The sequence below is a fragment of the Dermacentor silvarum genome, chromosome 5, assembly GCF_013339745.2.
Source record: "Dermacentor silvarum isolate Dsil-2018 chromosome 5, BIME_Dsil_1.4, whole genome shotgun sequence".
NCBI classification, from domain to species: domain Eukaryota; kingdom Metazoa; phylum Arthropoda; class Arachnida; order Ixodida; family Ixodidae; genus Dermacentor; species Dermacentor silvarum.
This window is the reverse complement of record NC_051158.1, coordinates 14662918-14680081: the sequence shown is the minus strand read 5'-3', so window position 1 is coordinate 14680081 and position 17164 is coordinate 14662918. Positions and strand designations below refer to the sequence as shown.

The 17164-nt window shown below is 44.3% G+C and overlaps 1 protein-coding gene across 1 annotated transcript; it reads right to left on the bottom strand.

Moving 5' to 3' along the window:
• Positions 1-978: 978 nt before the first annotated feature.
• LOC119452770 (zinc carboxypeptidase A 1-like) lies at positions 979-15342 on the bottom strand. Its single transcript, XM_049667179.1, has 7 exons — positions 15109-15342; positions 12948-13023; positions 7576-7712; positions 5495-5582; positions 2733-2831; positions 2129-2227; positions 979-1113 (listed from the first exon to the last, which is right to left on the bottom strand). The coding sequence occupies exons 1-7, from the start codon at positions 15213-15215 to the stop codon at positions 979-981; spliced, it is 741 nt and encodes a 246-aa protein (XP_049523136.1). The 5' UTR covers positions 15216-15342.
• Between the last annotated feature and the right edge of the window lie 1822 nt (positions 15343-17164).

Below are 17164 nucleotides of genomic sequence, written 5' to 3'. Positions count from 1 at the left end.
GTGTGTGTGTGTGTGTGTGTGTGTGTGTGTGTGTGTGTGTGTGTGTGTGTGTGTGTGTGTGTGTGTGTGTGTGTGTGTGTGTGTGTGTGTGTGTGTGTGTGTGTGTGTGGTACTAATTATGAGCAGGGCCCGAAAACACGCGGCTACGCGTTCAGAGCGCATGTGCACGTGTTCAAAATTTGGAATAATCGCACAGCCCTACTTTTTACAATACATTATCATACAGGTGTTGTTCTTACATTAGGCAAGCTTCGAGGGTCCACTTCGGCTGTCGATATTGGCTTGAGCTTCACGAGCGCGAAGGAGACTGGCTGGCACATTCGCGCTCGTGGAGCGGCAGCCAAAGTGGACAGTCCACTAGGTGGACTCTTACAGAATATCCCCCCTGGGGAAGGCCCTGGAAGCAACGGAGCTTTGGACTACACCACTGTTGAAGCCATACACGATAACTGATCGACTTCTTCATTCCTTGGACGAAGTGGAGTGTTAACAGAAATGCAAACAAAGCGCTGCACTAAACGCAATTCGTAAAGGGCCGATAAACATCTGACTTTAGCAGTAATTGTACGCCAAAGCAACCTAGAGGAATAAATTGTACGCACACAAACTGTCACAGTTTAGCTGAACAGGTTTATAAGTGTCACGTGATTGACTGGCCCGTAACGATTACCTTCTCCGCGAAAAAAGATTGTCGCCCCGCCAGTTCCTCGGAGGTTGTTAACCAGTTGACTGATACAATATTTGCTATACACGCTTATTCGAACGAGCGTAACTCTACTTGGCATTTATTCCAGGACACAGCACCGTCTATTCACGCCCAAAGCATGACCTCAAGCTTTGCAATTTTTCGTTGTAAACCTGGGCACACGAACTGATTCGTAACAATTGTTGTACTCGCGAATGTCATCAATTTGTTGTACAAGAGGTTCAGATATTCGCATGACAAACTGTTGAACCCATCGCGACAGTACAGCGCCGTCACGCGCTGCTGTTGTAACTTACCGTAGTGTGCGAGTACTCGTAGCCATCGGGGTTGACTATTGGGTAGATACGCCACTCGTAGGCGGACACCAGCCGATGAATGTCTTCGTCCTCCCCGTACTGCGTCGCCAGCTGCAGTTCACAACCCGTAATAAAGAAAAAACAAAATTTTGCATCTCACGCACTGTGGCAGTTGGTTGAAGCCAAGCATCTCTGACGTTGGTGCTTCTGAATGCTAAATCCACTGACGTTAGATGTTACGGTAATGTATGTTACGCTATAAAGGCGCCATTTTCTCGTTAAGTATATAGAATATACGTTGACGTCATGCATAAGGTGACGTTGAGTGTGTTGGAGCAATACACGATAACTGATCGATTTCTTCATTCCTTGGACGAAGTAAATGATCATCACCACTTCACATTCGATGATCAATCGCACCTCACAATTACTCCAGCGCTTCTGGAATGCAGACGTTCTCTCCAGGTATTGTCTAACTTTCATCTTTTTTATGCTTATGCAGGTGCATACACATACCTGTTACATCTAGCGAGCCTGGCGTGACTCAAACCCAATCAAGCTCGGGGCTCCGAGATCTCCGGTATAATGCAACGTGTCGTGCCAGTAATCTTGGAGGCACTGTCACTACTAGCTAGTAACCACACGTGTGAAGCTTTGCGAGCTTCGGAATCACACTCATTGTAGAGTGATTTCTCACTCGTGGCAAACCAATATCTAATTCCTGGCAGGTAAAAAAAAATTCAAGTGTGTGGCTTACATCATGCACATATAGCTATGTACAGCCCCAGCGGGAAAAGATAACTACAACTTACTGGTGGCCGGAGCGGCACATTCCATTTTCCGAAGCAGGGGTGGCCGTCAGAAAGCGTGTCGTGATTTTTCCGCTCCGCCCACCAGTCACTTGTGCTAATCTTTTTTTCGCTTGGACTGTACGTTGCCACTACGATCGATCCTTACGTAGGATCGGGTAACCGCGGGCATAGACAGCTATTATCCTTTCCAGATTTGGGTGTCCCCATGAGTACTCTGACAATGTTTTACCCCCGAGTCATCCGAAAACAGAGTGCAGCCTCTACCTCAGTGCCCAGCATCAGTCTCTCAAATTTCAACAACAGTCTCTACTCGCCTGATCGATTATGTAGAGGCAGGTGGAGTGGGCAATCCATTCTCTGGCATGGATTCCGCACTCGAGGAACACGATGGGTAGGTTCTCCTTGGCCTTGATCTGGGATGAGAAAAAAACATGGCTCTTTGGTCGTATTCCCAAGCACAACGAAGGCACTTCCATAAACCAGCGTCCCCCTTGCGGATTTGCGAAGAACTTAGTTAAGACCTTGGAGGACACTGTTACCGGTTACATTTCTGCTTTTTTTAATTCCTTCCTGACTTTTTTTAAGCAGGGAAAATTACCCCATTATATTGCAAGTAATGCGCGGTTAATGCCCGAAATCTGAGCCCATGGCAGAACGTCCGCGAATCAAATGGAGTATTTCCTTTTATTTTCTTATTATTTTTTTAGTTATGATGTATGCACAAAGCATAGAGTTCCACTGCCAGACTCGTAAAAGAAAACATTAGACCAAATTTTTCGAAGGACTCGACTGCAGTCATAAAGCTTTGTGGTTAAAAATAGTTCCAGAAATTATTCGCAGTGCGTGCTTTTAAATGTTGATAAAGGAGGGCATGCCCGTCTAATCATCACATTAGGTACTCCAATTGAGTTTACTCACGTGAACACCGATGATGTCCCTGCCTTCGTACGACCGACCGATGGACGTGTAGGTCACGTGGTCGTAGTCCTTGGCGTATTGCTGCAGGGCGTCTTTGAACTAGAGTGAGGACACAGGCAGGAAATTAAGGAGCCGGATTTGTAGTCAGCGTCGGGCTTTTTCGGAGGTGACCCACCCCCTGCGCCGGGTACGTTTTTCTGAGATGTTATAAAACGAATACAAAGGTTTATTTTTGGTATACACCTACACAGCTCAGCTGTATACGTGTTTTTATTTCGCGTTATATTGGCTGGCGCGGACAGTCTGTATCGTGCGTCACGTTGCAAACGGAGCGAAGTGTGCCGCGACTAACTAGCTAATCGGGAGATCGCGAGAGGCGGCGCGTGGGTGGCGCGTGGGCGCGATTCACAGCAGCTGCCGCAGACAGACCTCCGCTCATGCAGCGCTTTGTTTCCATACAGACGACGCACGCTACTCTGGCGCCATCTCGTAGCCGTCGCCGCAAAGCCCGTCTTGCGCGGCACCACGCTTTGCTTCTCACGCTTTCGCCATAGTCTCCTCCTCCGCTTTCATCCTAGCGCTCTCTTCGCTATCGCCGGCTTTCATCTCCCGCTGCGCTCCGCATTCGATTTCATCCTTCGCTGTGTTCGTTCGCTCGGTTACGAGGGACAACTCCGGCGCCGACTTTCGCCGCGGGAACAGGCGCCTAGGAGCTGCGCTCTAATAAATTTTAAAAATGATATGGATAATAGCAAATGCTCTCTGGTGTGGTCCTCACATTGCTATCTGACAAAAGTAATGTCAAGAGGAACATGGCGGGACAGAAACGCGGAAACCTACTGTTACGCCAGTGACACTGAAAGAGTTATTAGAGAGTTTTAGATATTCCGCAAACGGTAGTACAGTTTGCGGAATATTGGGCTACCGGAGAGGTTTACTGCAGCCACAACGCTGGTAGCGACATCTGGTGACGCAGAGCTTAACCAGAAAGCTCGCAAAACTAATACTGCTGTGACCTACCATATTCTAGTTATTTGCTAATGGGCAGAGCAAACATAGCGGCATAATCTTTGAAGTGAAGCACTTTTATAATTTTCCTTCGGCGGGAACACTCACGCTATAGATATAGTACAACTAACCCTTTAGTTGTACTAACTCTACGACTCACGCAACATAAAAAAAAAATTTTCATACGCATTGTAGTCGATCATAGAGTCACAATATGTCTCTATCAGCTTTGCTACTGTTGTTAAAAATCGAAATAAGATAAGCAAAAGGCAAGATCGCGATTAAATGACTACCTGATTAAATGAAGCAGGCTAGGTGACTATTTTTCCCGGCCCCGTTTCACAAAGAATGTCAATCATCATCATCATCATCATCATCATCATCATTACCGCCATCATCATAATCTGCGATCCACGGCTTCGGTAACACGGTAATCCATGGACGGTAAGGAGCCTACGCGAAAGCCAAAGCTCTCTAGCAAGTCTATTTACTTCTTCGTTTTTCGCGTACGGGGTCGTAAATTCCTTTATTAGCTATATATGTAGTTGCACAGGCTTGGTTTACAGACGTTAGGGTTACTACAAATATACAGGGTCCTCAAAAATTAAGCAAAGTAATTTTAACGAGAAACGCTGCAAAGATGTATTATATTTCATATGATCTTTTCTTCCTTTTGAAATTTCCTGCACTCCAATACATACGTGCAGGTCCTAACTGCTATGATCGCACATGAAATCGGCGGTGTTGCGAAATAAATGGTCTCGGCAGAAGCGTTCAAAGCTAAAAATGGGCTTGATAGGAACGTTTCAATGGAATGGAAGGGCTCGTTATTTCTTGCGCGCGACCATATGAAACAAAAAACTATGAAATCAAGAAAAGCAATAGCAAAATTAAGCGTTGTTTAATTGCAGTGTATGAATAACAGGTAAAACGGGAAGCTAGAGTGGAAGACAACTTGCCGCCGGTTGTATTCCACTCTCGTAAGATTAACTCTCGTTGTAGGGGAAGTTGTAAGATTAACAGTTGTAAGATTTACGTAGTGTAAAGTAGGAAACATATACAAAAAAAATAAGCAGTAGTCCCACTCTGCAGGCACATTCTTCTAGCCTTTACAGAGTTCTGTTTTTATCTTCTTAAGCTCGACGTACTTTTCTTGCTTTTCATTTTTCTTGATTATACTGTAAACGTTTAACACCCCCCCCCCCCCTCTTTGCGCTGAAGAAAGCAGTGGCAAGGGTGTAGTGATGACGACAAGAAGGACATTCGCTCCCACAATCAAAAGTACGTCCAGCACCATCGGCCATCTGTTTAAACCTTGAACTGATCAATCGGTTTTCTGTTGATTCCTGACGTCATTGTTCTGTTCTGAATGATTTGCTGAGAAGACATTGAAGCACTGCCTAATTTCGTTATTCAACGTTTGGGCATCCCCAAAAGCGTCCACAAAGATTTCCTCTATTATCGAAATTTCCTAGATGCCTTCTGTATCTTTTTCCCCTCATGGGGCTTTTTTTTGGCTGTTTGAGAAGGATATTTGTGGCGGAGGTATATATGGCGCGTACATATAATACTTACTTATTCTAGAGTGATTTGTTTTACAGAAGCTTGTCGTATTACCCCCCCCCCCCCCCCCCCCACCCTTCCATGCCAGTTACTATTACAATGTTTCCTTTTGTTATATGCTGCAGAGTCAAAGTTGATGCCCCGTGACAAAGATTCAAAACAAGAATCTGGAGAAAATAGCAATAACCTACCTCGTCGTACGTCAGGTACCTCTCGAAGCGATCTGAGGTCTCGGAATATGTCGCAAAACGGACTTCCTTGCGTTCATCGTCTAAAAGTCTGCGATGGAAAATACAAATACAGGGAGTTTATCAAGTGAAGTGGTCATTCGTGTGAGAGAGAACACGTTAAAAGCAGAGAGGCCAGAGATCAGTTAACAATTGCGCTCCGTACGTCAGTTGCACTTTACAGCGAAGCTGTTAGCCTCTAGTTGGTCGGCATTTTACGTGTCCGGCGTCCGTGGGCAAAACTGTGGGCCGATCCCGGAGGTAGTGCAATACCGGGCTGACCCGCGGCGGAGGAGAAGCAGGCTTCAAGCACTCAGCAAAGTGGAGTGAGAAGTGCATACATTCTTTGGAATCACGCATACAACATGCAGAACAGTATACGTTACAATGAAGAACAAGCACAAAACAAGCATCCGAGCGCACATAATTGGTGATAAGGCGATCCTGATAACAATGCGAAACACATAGCGCTCCCCGTCTACGTTTCCCGGTAAAGATTATTGTTGCGCTAACTGCGGCGGCGACGGCAGCTTGCGACGTGGGGAGGGACGTCCACTAGCCTTTCATATATAAAATAACCTGTCTAGTAAATGATCTCATTGTTGTTGCAGCACCACTATGTGTGGCGGCGTGCTGTCAAAATTATCATTACTTCCGCTACTGCCATTACGATAAATTACCATTATACTAGGTACCATTACTCAAAGCAATAAATCATTGAATACCCCCTCAGCAGTTGTAGTGGTGGTTTTCAACAGCTTCGCTGGACATGCACTTTTGAAGGGCTGGGACGGCGAGTCAATTTTTTTATTATTATTATTATTATTATTATTATTTAGAGCGTTTCAGTGACCCAACCATGTCAGTCCATGGTACGACTAAGACGAATCTGCCACCCGATTCATTAGTAGCAACAACGCACATTACGTTTGTATACTAGGAAACAATCACTAAGAAAAGAAAGAGTCAGCTGTCAAATGCCGCGAGAAGAACTATGCACCTGTCGGCTTTAGAATGGGGGGGGGGGGGGGGGGGGGGAGGTACAGAGAAAAGGCATGACGTGGGAAGAACGGGAGAGATGAAAAATATAGTAAGATGGACGGGTGCATAATGAATGGAAAAAGGAGAGATAATAAAAAAAATGGTCGGATAAAAAAAGGACATACGGGACAATAATATAAGAACGGTCACAGGCATCAGCGTGATAAACTGCAGCTGGGCACTTAGCGTCCTGCAGACGACGCTGGGTTAGCACCAAATTAGAACACACGAGTAAGCAGGACTCCAACCGGAAGTGTAAATGTGCCACCGTCAAAAATGATAGAAGTACTCTGGGAGCTTGATCGTGTCCACACACACACACTATCAGTATTGAATTCTACGCTCCACGATATTTAGTAATTCGCGTTGCACTAGAGAGTGTTCTTGCTTTGTGGGACACGCTATACCGTGACACGCGACACGTTAGGCCTACGTACAGCGCGTGCGTGTCTTGTACCGCTGACAACAGCGATGTCTAAACCCAGCTAGGTTACCGTAGTTACGTAACAGCATGGCAGCACCCAGGCTTCGCCCCTTCGATCCCAATTTGCCTTTGCTACGTACTCACCCTTCGGTTATCCGCCGCTTAGTCATATTACAGAATTAGAAATATTACAGCGTTGTTGTCATTACATAGATCATTAGTTTGGTTCAAAACTGCTAGGTCTAGAGAGACGGTACCCATTTCGGGAAAGTGTTTTGATTTCCATCTACCAGATGGCACCACAGCATTAACGCTGGCGACGCGGGACGCTTTAAAAGCCTGATTCTTCACTGCATCATAATTAGGTTACTCTACGCTCTATCGCGGTAAGCGATGACCGAATGCAAGAACGTCGATTTCTCCTCGGCTTATAGTGACTACCGCGGTATAGTGAAGACGCGGCGCATACTCAGTGGGCCTAACTTATACCACGCGATGCTAAAACACTCTACTGAATTGAGCGGACGTTATTGAAGCGACGCAAGATTGAGACGTGGAAGCTGTTAGTCGGTTGACTCACTGTTGCAGGTTGTGCGAGTTGGTAGACACGGCGAGACCCTCCTTCGAAGCGGTCTCAATGAACTCGGTCGCCACTTGAGGTCTCAGCAGTACGAGAGCCGGCTTGCCGAAAGCGGTGGCGTCTCGCCAGACGTCGAGCTGCGTGGATTCAGAAAGCTCGAATGGAGCCTCGACAATCGCTTGAGTTCCCTTAATCAGAGTTAATAAAACCCGGCTTATTGCTGTTTTTATTCGTTAGGAAAAAAAGGACAACAACGATGTTTATTGCGTAACAATGTTTATTGCGCCTAAGTATATTGCGCCTAAGTATTATATAAAACCCGGCTTATTGCTGTGTTTATTCGTTAGGAAAAAAAGGACAACAACGATGTTTATTGCGTAACAATGTTTATTGCGCCTAAGTATACTTAGGCGCAATAAACATTGTTACGCAATAAACATCGTTGTTGTCCTTTTTTAACATCGTTGTTGATAAACATCGTTGATAAACATCGTTGTTGTCCTTATTGCGCCTAAGTATACTTAGGCGCAATAAACATTGTTACGCAATAAACATCGTTGTTGTCCTTTTTTTCCTAACGAATAAAAACAGCAATAAGCCGGGTTTTATATAATTAGCTTTAGCGAAGTCGTATACAGTGTTTCTTTTCTTTTCTTTTTTTTTCTGCATTTATTGCGTTATTTAAAATTGTGAGAGACTTGTTCCTACATCTTCACCCGCTACCCTTTGTATAATTTCTTGGTACTCCTTTTTTTATTGCCATTTCACACAGTCGTTGTGTTTCCTTTTTGCGTTATGTATATCGTTAGATACCTTTCATGTTAGATACCTTGTTAGATATCTTTCATTTATATCGTTAGATACATTTCAGTCCTTTCATGTTTACCCGTTAACTGTTATATAATTCCTTTGTACTCTTTTTCTTTTTGCTAATTCCCTGTATCGTCCCCTCGCGCAATACTTCTTCTGGAGCCTGTGCGTAACCGAATAAATAAATAAATAAATAAATAAATAAATAAATAAATAAATAAATAAATAAATAAATAAATAAATAATAAATAAATAAATAAATATACAACATGACTGTGGCAGCGCCTGAATCTACAGCCAATAGGGCTAGTTACATTACAAAAAACGAAATATGTCTAAGTACAATATCAATAAGCGAGTAAAATGCAATATATAAATTACAGTATTCAATGTAACAAGCACAACGTCAACAGTAATTGGCAAGTGCAACATCACTAAGGTGACTGCGTGTAAGAATGGATTTCTTGTGAGACGTACGGTACGATATTTGGTAGATATTTAATGAGACCGGGTATATTGTTCAAGATTTTTTTGCGTCGATAAAGGATACTGCCGCAAAAGATGCAGATGATGAAAGAAGCAACTGCCTAAATGTTACCATTCTATCTAGGCGAAGCGGTTGCCTCTATATTTGCCACTAATGTGCAGGGAAATCCACGGAAATATACACAGGTCGTGCTTGAAGATATATAAATAACCCACGTAGGCAGGGGAAAAAACTAATGTAAAATGCACAGCGTATCTATAGGTATGATGTATTATGCAAAAAGAAAAGTAACAAGTGAAACCCATGCAGGCATCACAGATAAAGTAAATACGTACTGCAGACGCAGCACATGCCTTCTTGTATCCAATAAGGCGTTTAATAAGGTAAAGGGCTTTTTACCTTGATTCCAAGGAAGTTTTCAAGTCTTAATTAGGCCTCTTATTTCCAAGATAAATCCTCGCATCAATGTCAATATACCCCGCTTTCTCCGACGACGATCTCTGATTGTAAAGAAGTAGACGGTTCGGAAGAAACTGACCAAATATTTTTACGTACCAATTTTGTAGCAGTGGCGGAGATCAGAATACGAGCGATAACTTGCAATGTTGCTACAAGAGTGGATAGTTACCATGTGTATTTACAGATAGAGCGTGTGCCACTGCGAGATAGCAGTCAGAGCTGTTGTGAGTACAAGCGTAAGGCCGACGCTGGGATGCCATTCCATCGTATTCTGTGTCTACCATAGCCTCTTTTTACCTCGGCGCAACCCCCTATACGTAACACAAACTCCCGACGACTGTTGAATCTAGGTTCGAGTGATGAGCCTTCAGTCGGGAGACCTGCGACATCGGTCACTGAAGAAACGTATGACTTCGTTGTCAAAGGCGAAATCTCACATCTCTCGTCGGTCACTTGGCGCAGAACCCGGTAACGCCCGACGTAACGTGGCTGCAGTTTTTCGCACAGGGCCGACGACGCGAGAAGGCTGCCACAACAGGACAAGAGACTCATGGGTGAAATTAACATCCTGATGGAAGTGATCGTAGGGTGTATGTTTTTGAGCATTGACAAGAACAAGCTTTTCATCGACTACCCGCATAATTATTGATTTTAAACTTCATGTAACGATTATTGATTTTAAGGGTTACAGTCATAACGAAACTACGGGGATTAACGCCTCAATGTATTATTTACTAACTTCATCACGATAACTTTAAACTATCACGGGAACGATATCTTCAGGATTCTTTCAAACGATCAGTGATAACGCACCAGAGTGAAACTATTAGACAATCAGTCAGCTTCATCAATATTCACAAGTTCTCATTATTTCCTCACACAATTTATCATTAGAACACGTTATCTGAGGAGGCAGTGAACTCCGTCTCCTTGGAATCATTTGTTCAGTGCATTAGCAATATCAGTTTTTGTTGAAATTCGAGTCTAATAGCAGAGTATACTCTGAGTTTAATTATGGTCCCTTGTACTAGCATTCATTTATGTCCAGTGTATTGCCATGTTTTTCCCCTTTTTTATGTATTATTTCTTTGCTGCTATGCCAAGTAATTCATTTAAATTTATTTCTCTTGTTTGTATTCTATGTATCCACTCCTGCATGGGCCCGAGAAGGGCCTACAGTACCTGTAAATTAAAAAAAACTAACTCGCGAGCGGGCTGCTCCGGATAACGTTTTGACCACCCAGGATGTTTTTAAAGTGCACCCCAATCTAAGTACGCGGGCGGCTTTTTGTCATCATCATCAGCCTATATTTATGTCCACTGCAGGACGAAGGCCTCTCCCTGTGATCTCTAATTACCCCTGTCTTGCGCTAGCTGATCCCAACTTGCGCCTGCAAATTTCCTAACTTCACCACCCCATCTGGTTTTCTGCCGACCTCGACTGCGCTTCCCTTCTCTTGGTATCCATTGTGCAGCTCTAATGGTCCACCGATTATCCATCCTACGCATTACATGGCCTGCCCAGCTCCACTTTTTCCGTTTAATGTCAACTAGAATATCGGCTATCCCCGTTTGTTCTCTGATCCACAACGCTCTCTTCCTGTCTCTTAACGTTAGGCCTAACATTTTTCGTTCCATCGCTCTTTGTGCGGTCCTTAACTTGTTCTCGAGCTTCTTTGTTAACCTCCAAGTTTCTACCCCTTATGGTAGCCCCGGTAGAATGCAATGATTGTGCACTTTTCTTTTCAACCACAGTGGTAAGCTCCCAGTCATGATTTGGCAATGCCTTCCGTATGCACTCCAACCCAATTTTATTCGTCTGTAAGTTTCTTTCTCATGATCAGAGTCCCCTGCGGTTTTTTGCATGCGACACCAATCGAAATGCGGACATTGAACCTGAACCCTCGCGCACAGCAGCACAACGCCACAGCTGCTGGAACATCGTGGCAGGCACGGAACTATAAGCTGGTGTTCGAAGCGACAAGTTTTGATAGAAATTATGCGCCTTGCACCACTTTCGAGAAATAAGCGCCTAAAATATGCAGCAAGATGCATTGCGTGTACCAGTTAAGAGGACGCTCGATAGCTCGGGGTCAACTCCGATTTCTATATTCGAACACATGCAAAAACTCAATAATATTCCCACGAGACAACCGCTAGTCAAATTTGAATGTAGTTTTGTTGCATTTGAGGGAGAAAGTGGAAGCCTAGCAACTGTTCAGACTTAAACTTTGATTTGGAACGTCATTTTTTTTTTTTTGCGGAAGTTGTCTAAAGTCAGTAAATTAACAAAAATATCCAAGCACGAAGTTTACAAATCCGGAAGACAGTCTCAAAACTAGTTATCGAAGTTCTGTAACCTGCATCTGCTAGAGTATATAACGCCAACGAATTGGATGTATGAATGTACAGCTTTCGGGAAACGTTAAGATTGTTTTATTACCACGCGCACTAGAACACCGCGCATATCCAGGGACGGTATTCTGTAAGTGTGCACTACTAGAGTTACTGTATAGTAACTCTAGTGTCCACCTAGTTGACATGACCATTTCGTCTGCTTGCTGAAGTTCTGATTGGCTAGGCTGGAGTACGCGTCTGAAGGAGACAGGCACTCCAGCCAATCAGCACTTCAGCAGCTGACGAAATAGACATGTCCACTAATAGAAGGAATAGAAGAATTTAACAAAGCAATAGGGAGCTTACAGTGTCATCAAAGTAAATCCCTTTCTTTGTGCTGTCTAAACGCAAGAAGCCTTAGAAACAAAGGCGACGGCGTTGGCACCTACCTCAACTCACCAGTCCATAAGTTTGATGTTTTAGCATTCACTGAAACTTGGTTCACTGGTACGTCTGATGTTGTTCAATTTGAAGAATATTCTCACGTGTCCTTGTTCAGAGATAACAGAAAAGGGGGAGGTATCTCTTTGTATTTTCATGAGGGTATCTCGCACGTACTCCTAGAGACATTTTCCATTGTTGGAAAATGCCAACAAGTGTTGACGCATATGCTACCTTGCTAATGCATTGATTTACTTTTAGTTTTGTTTGTAACACCTCCGAGTGCAACATGCCTACAATGGGGAGAAGGCCCGCGTCAGGCATTGTGCCTTTTGGCCTCCTTCCTGGAGTGTACCACTTCAAATAAAGAATAAAGATTCACTAGGGGGACACTTGCAGAGCCCCCCCCCAGATATAGGAGGCCATGAGTCAGCAAAATGAAGTAGTAGCTGCGCTCACACAAGTGCACATGCAGTTAAATTAACAAACAGCTCCGTCGAACAGAGATAAACAGACGTGGAGTTAGCGGGGCCCTCTTTGAGCCGTTGAATATTCTTTCGGTTCTCAATGCTTGTCAAACGTTGACCCCACCCTACATTCAAATGCCCCAACCTGGTTAACGCCAGCGTTCTTTATTCCCTCCGGCAGGGTTTTTTTTTCTTTTTTTTTCTTACTATTGCTTTATCGACGGCCGACACGTAGAGGCCGAGTTATCGCATTCACTGGCCACATAAACAATCGTAAGACCTGTGGGTATATGTGAAGGGCTAGGCTGTTGAGTGGACAATGGAATCGGTCGACTCTCGGCCGATATCGCGTGCAATTGGACGTTTCTTACCTTGAACGAATCTGCCAGGGACGATAAAATGCTCCGGCTCTTCTCGTTAGGGGCAGTCACTGACACCAGTCGGTACCTGAGATAACCGAGAAATGATACGAGATTATTGGTCTTTTGTTTTTCGATTTAATTCGAAAGATTGCCCTGCGGCATAAAACGAGTGAGGCATGTAATTTGTGCATACATGTCTAGTTTGTTATGTTTGGGCTTCGCGAACAGTAATTTTTGAGACCGAATTGAATACACGTTGCGTAAAGAGAGTCGAATCGATTATCTAATACTTTATAGATAATAAACAGCCATTTTTCCCATCAATATAAAACGTTGTTTACATCCTAGTGCATTCACAAGGTTCGCAAGCTTTTGTCATCACAATGCAAATTATGAAGCGTTGTTTGTTCAAAACACAAATAAACTGTTATGAAGGAATAATTTTGTTCAGGTACTCGGGACTCTTCGGCGAGTGGGAAGAATCGCGCTTTAGCCGAAAATGTATGACTTCCTGAGTGACCTGTAGCGTAACTTAATTCTTGCGTTTTACGTTTACTATCCTCGCCGGGCTAAAATGTATCGCACGTTTGTTCCAAATGTATGTTTGATCACCTTCAGTTGAAGGTCTAAAATATCCGAGAACTATTCGATAAAGTATTCGTATTTACAAATAGTATCTGCTAAATTCGAAGTCTGAATCGACTTTCACAGTATTCGATTCGTTATTTCGAAAGTTTCAAAAATTCTTCGCACCCCTATTCAGTGAAGTCTAGCAGGGATTTAAGGGATGGACCATAGATCCACAGATGGCAGTCACGTGGGCGGCTTGGGTGAAGCTTGCACAGGAAGTGCCGCCTTCTCCGGGACAACTCCACAAAAGGTCACTCCTATCTGGGACGTCGTTCGTTATAGGGGAAGGAAGGCGCGGATATTGCCGCGTGCCGTGAAACACGAGATTAGCTTTCCTGGTATCGATAATCTCATGAAGCGAGTGATTATTTCGGTTGCAAAAAGATTAGGCATGTCAGTGTGTCACTGGAAAGACTATACAAGTTGTTTGAATGAGAGCCTGAAAGAATGTCTTCGTCAAGGCTAGTTTTCTTGTCAAAGGCAAGACTAGTTCACTAGAGATTGAAGCTTCTCTTGTTAGCACGATTCTGATCAAATATCTATCTATTCTGACCCCTTTGCAGTGTTTCTATAACGTCGTTGACAGTTGAAATGCTCGGCAAAGCCTGTAAAAGTCATACAAAAATAACTGCATGGAGTAAAATGGTGAAGTTACAATATTGGCGCCGAAATTGAGAAATAAAAGTAATTATTTGGACGCGACGTGGAGCAGCTGATAGCCAGTGGTGAGTTATATTTTCAACAATGATAAACAATGGTGCTCATTATCCCAGAGACACACCGTGGGAGGGCGTTAGTGGTTGGGTGAGGGAAGGAAAAGCAGAGGAAACTGGTTATTAGTTTGGTCCATTTGGGAATGTTTTTTAGTTGCAGCGAAATATCAGCAGACGAGTTGGTTTGCTTTCCGCCGTGGCGACGGGTCGAACCAATGACCATGTAGTCAGCGGTCAATAAGCCTTCTTGGATGATAAAAAGAAATAGAGTGGTTACGGTAAAAGATGGTACCGAACAACAGTAGAAGGCTGGCTGGAGAGTGCTGGGGACACGTCGGTCCTGCACCTAAATCAGCCCTATAAACGATGATTATCTTGATGATTATGATGGCATCGGCAACTCTCAGAACTTCATAATGCCTTGGCTACAAATTCAGTTTTGCCAAATACGGTTAAATGTGGATAATATTTGAATTGCACAGGCTTACTATTTCTGATAAAAAGGTTTTTTAACGTTGTTTTATTGAGTTACCTTCACTTTTTATTTTAGCGTTTTCAGAATACTGCGCTAGAGGACACAGACGGCACCCTGCGATCGCGATCAAGAGGCATGATCGCGATCACCCGGATCCGGATCCCGCAAGATCGCGATCGCAAATGTCCGTGTAGCAGCACTCGATCCGGATCGCGATCAGAAGTGTACGAGTGACACCGCGGTATACAGTGACGCTTTGGCTACAGTCAACGAACCTCCCCGACATCCATTAATCATCCCTCAAGGACCGGTTTAAGGACGCTTCAGTGTAATTCAAGCAAGAACGACTTACCCAGTGTAGTTAGCACTCGTCGCCGGGTCGGATGCCGGCAAGGACCACGACCTATCCGCGGTAGTCAGAAGAAAAGCCGCGATTAGGCTTAACGGAAAGCGTGACATACCGACACCTTTGGGGCAGGGATTTCTCAAAGGCGTCGCTTAGATGCGTGGGAACTTGGTGACAATGACGGCGCTTCTGCGCTTCCGCGATTCCTGCACGCGAAAGCTTAGACTTTATACCCGGACGCGGTAACACACGCATATCTAGATCCGTCGTGATGATACAATTATCTTTGCTCTTTTGCTCACGGCCATCCGTGATAACCATTGCAACTCCCAGCTAGATTTGCATTATTTCCCCTTCTTATGACACTCTGCTGACGGAACGCTAAACGCCTTGGTGGAATTGATGTCTTTCTTTCTATTGTGTTCCTTTTTTATCTGTTCCTTTGTCTAGAATTACCTAACAATGGAAGCCTTGTGCCTATCGTCGAAATAAATCGACTCGGCGCATTCTTATTTCTTTTCACACGGTATACGTAGAGAGGGTGGCTATTGCTGTCCATTGCTATATGCTTACTGCCATCCGTCGCAAGATGTTACATTGCGATACGCGCATAGCACAGCATTTTTTGGAATCAGATAATATTATTCGGCTTAATTAAGGTCTCGAAGTACTCAAAGGCTATGAACAATGCATTAGAAGCTAAACCGGAATAATTTCCGCCACCTGGATTGACGCCGACCAAAATCACAGTACGCGAGCATTTTTTTTTTTTTTTTTTTTTTTTTTGCATATCGCCATCATCGAAATTCAGCCGCTGCGGCTTGTAATCGAATCCGCGACCTCGGGCTCAACAGTGCGGCGCCCTAACCACTGAACTGCTTCCCAGTGTAAAACTAATTTACACGCTTAAAGGTGCCAAAGGGTGTAAATCGGCCTATAACTCATACATACCCCTAGACTCTTTGTAGCTTGTTTGATGAAACATGTCTAAATGTGTCTAAAAGTAGACAACTGCCTCTGTTAATCATATGATTTGTAAAACTACGAGAAAGAATCCCAAGCTCTCGGCTGCCAGACAACGAAAACCTCGATTTCTCCCCTATACTCATCTTTAAATGTAACGCCCAATTTTAACCCTTGTTAAAAGAGAGAGATAAAATAACGAAAATGAAGGAGCTTAAATATAGACCGTTTACAGCGCCGCTGCATGAGTACTGCCACTATCGAACACGTGACCGTGACCCGCCGTGGTGGCTTTGGTGTTGCGCTGCTAAGCCCGAGGTTGCGGGTTCGAATCCTGGCCAGATTTCGATGTTGGCGAAATTTCAAAAACACCCGTGCACTTAATTCAGGTGCACGTTAAAAAAAAAACCCCAGGTGGCCCAAATTAACCCGGAGTCCCCCACTACGGCGTGCCTCATAATATATCGTGGTTTTGGCACGTACAACCCCATAATTTAATTTTAACACGTGGCTGCGATGCCAATGAGGGCATTCTGGCTACCCATTCCCGATAGCGGACAACTTGCTTGTATAAATGCCGAAAAGCGCTGTTTTTCGCTTACTGAGACGAATTACTATTCACCAGTGGCAGGCGCGCTTTCAGCCGAAAGCGCAGAGTGAACGTTAGTGGTGGTGATAATTTATACACGGCATAGAGTTTCATACAATAATCACTAGAGGCAACTCTGTCACTGCGATCGTTCAGGCACCATGGGAATGATGGGAAGTGCATGGATTTGGACTGATCTTCGTGCTTGTGGACTCAGACGCTGCTGTGGTGGCTTTGTTTATCTAGCCTTCATTGTCCTAAATTTCAGAGCAGTGTATATTTTTCCAAGTGCATAATACTCTGCGAACACACACACTAATTGCAGCGGTTCAGCCTTTCGGGGTGGCCAAATCGAAAATCGCCAAGCGTCTAAACGCGCTGAATAGGCCCGCGAGAAATTCGTAAGGGCGTTCTATATGCCGCTTGTCGATGCATGCGTCCGGGGCGTATTGTTTTCAATGTAGGACCTCCGTACTGGAGGTCCTGTGTTTGAATCCTGCCGTCTGACAG

What these genes read in the sequence shown, in the direction of transcription:
- LOC119452770 (XM_049667179.1), bottom strand. Translation starts at nt 15,215, where the DNA reads ATGTCACGCTTTCCGTTAAGCCTAATCGCGGCTTTTCTTCTGACTACC. An exon ending in ACGAGTGCTAACTACACTGG is followed by an intron (nt 13,024 to 15,108) that starts GTAAGTCGTTCT and finishes CGGTTATCTCAG; the next exon opens with GTACCGACTGGTGTCAGTGA. An exon ending in CCCTGGCAGATTCGTTCAAG is followed by an intron (nt 7,713 to 12,947) that starts GTAAGAAACGTC and finishes GAATCCACGCAG; the next exon opens with CTCGACGTCTGGCGAGACGC.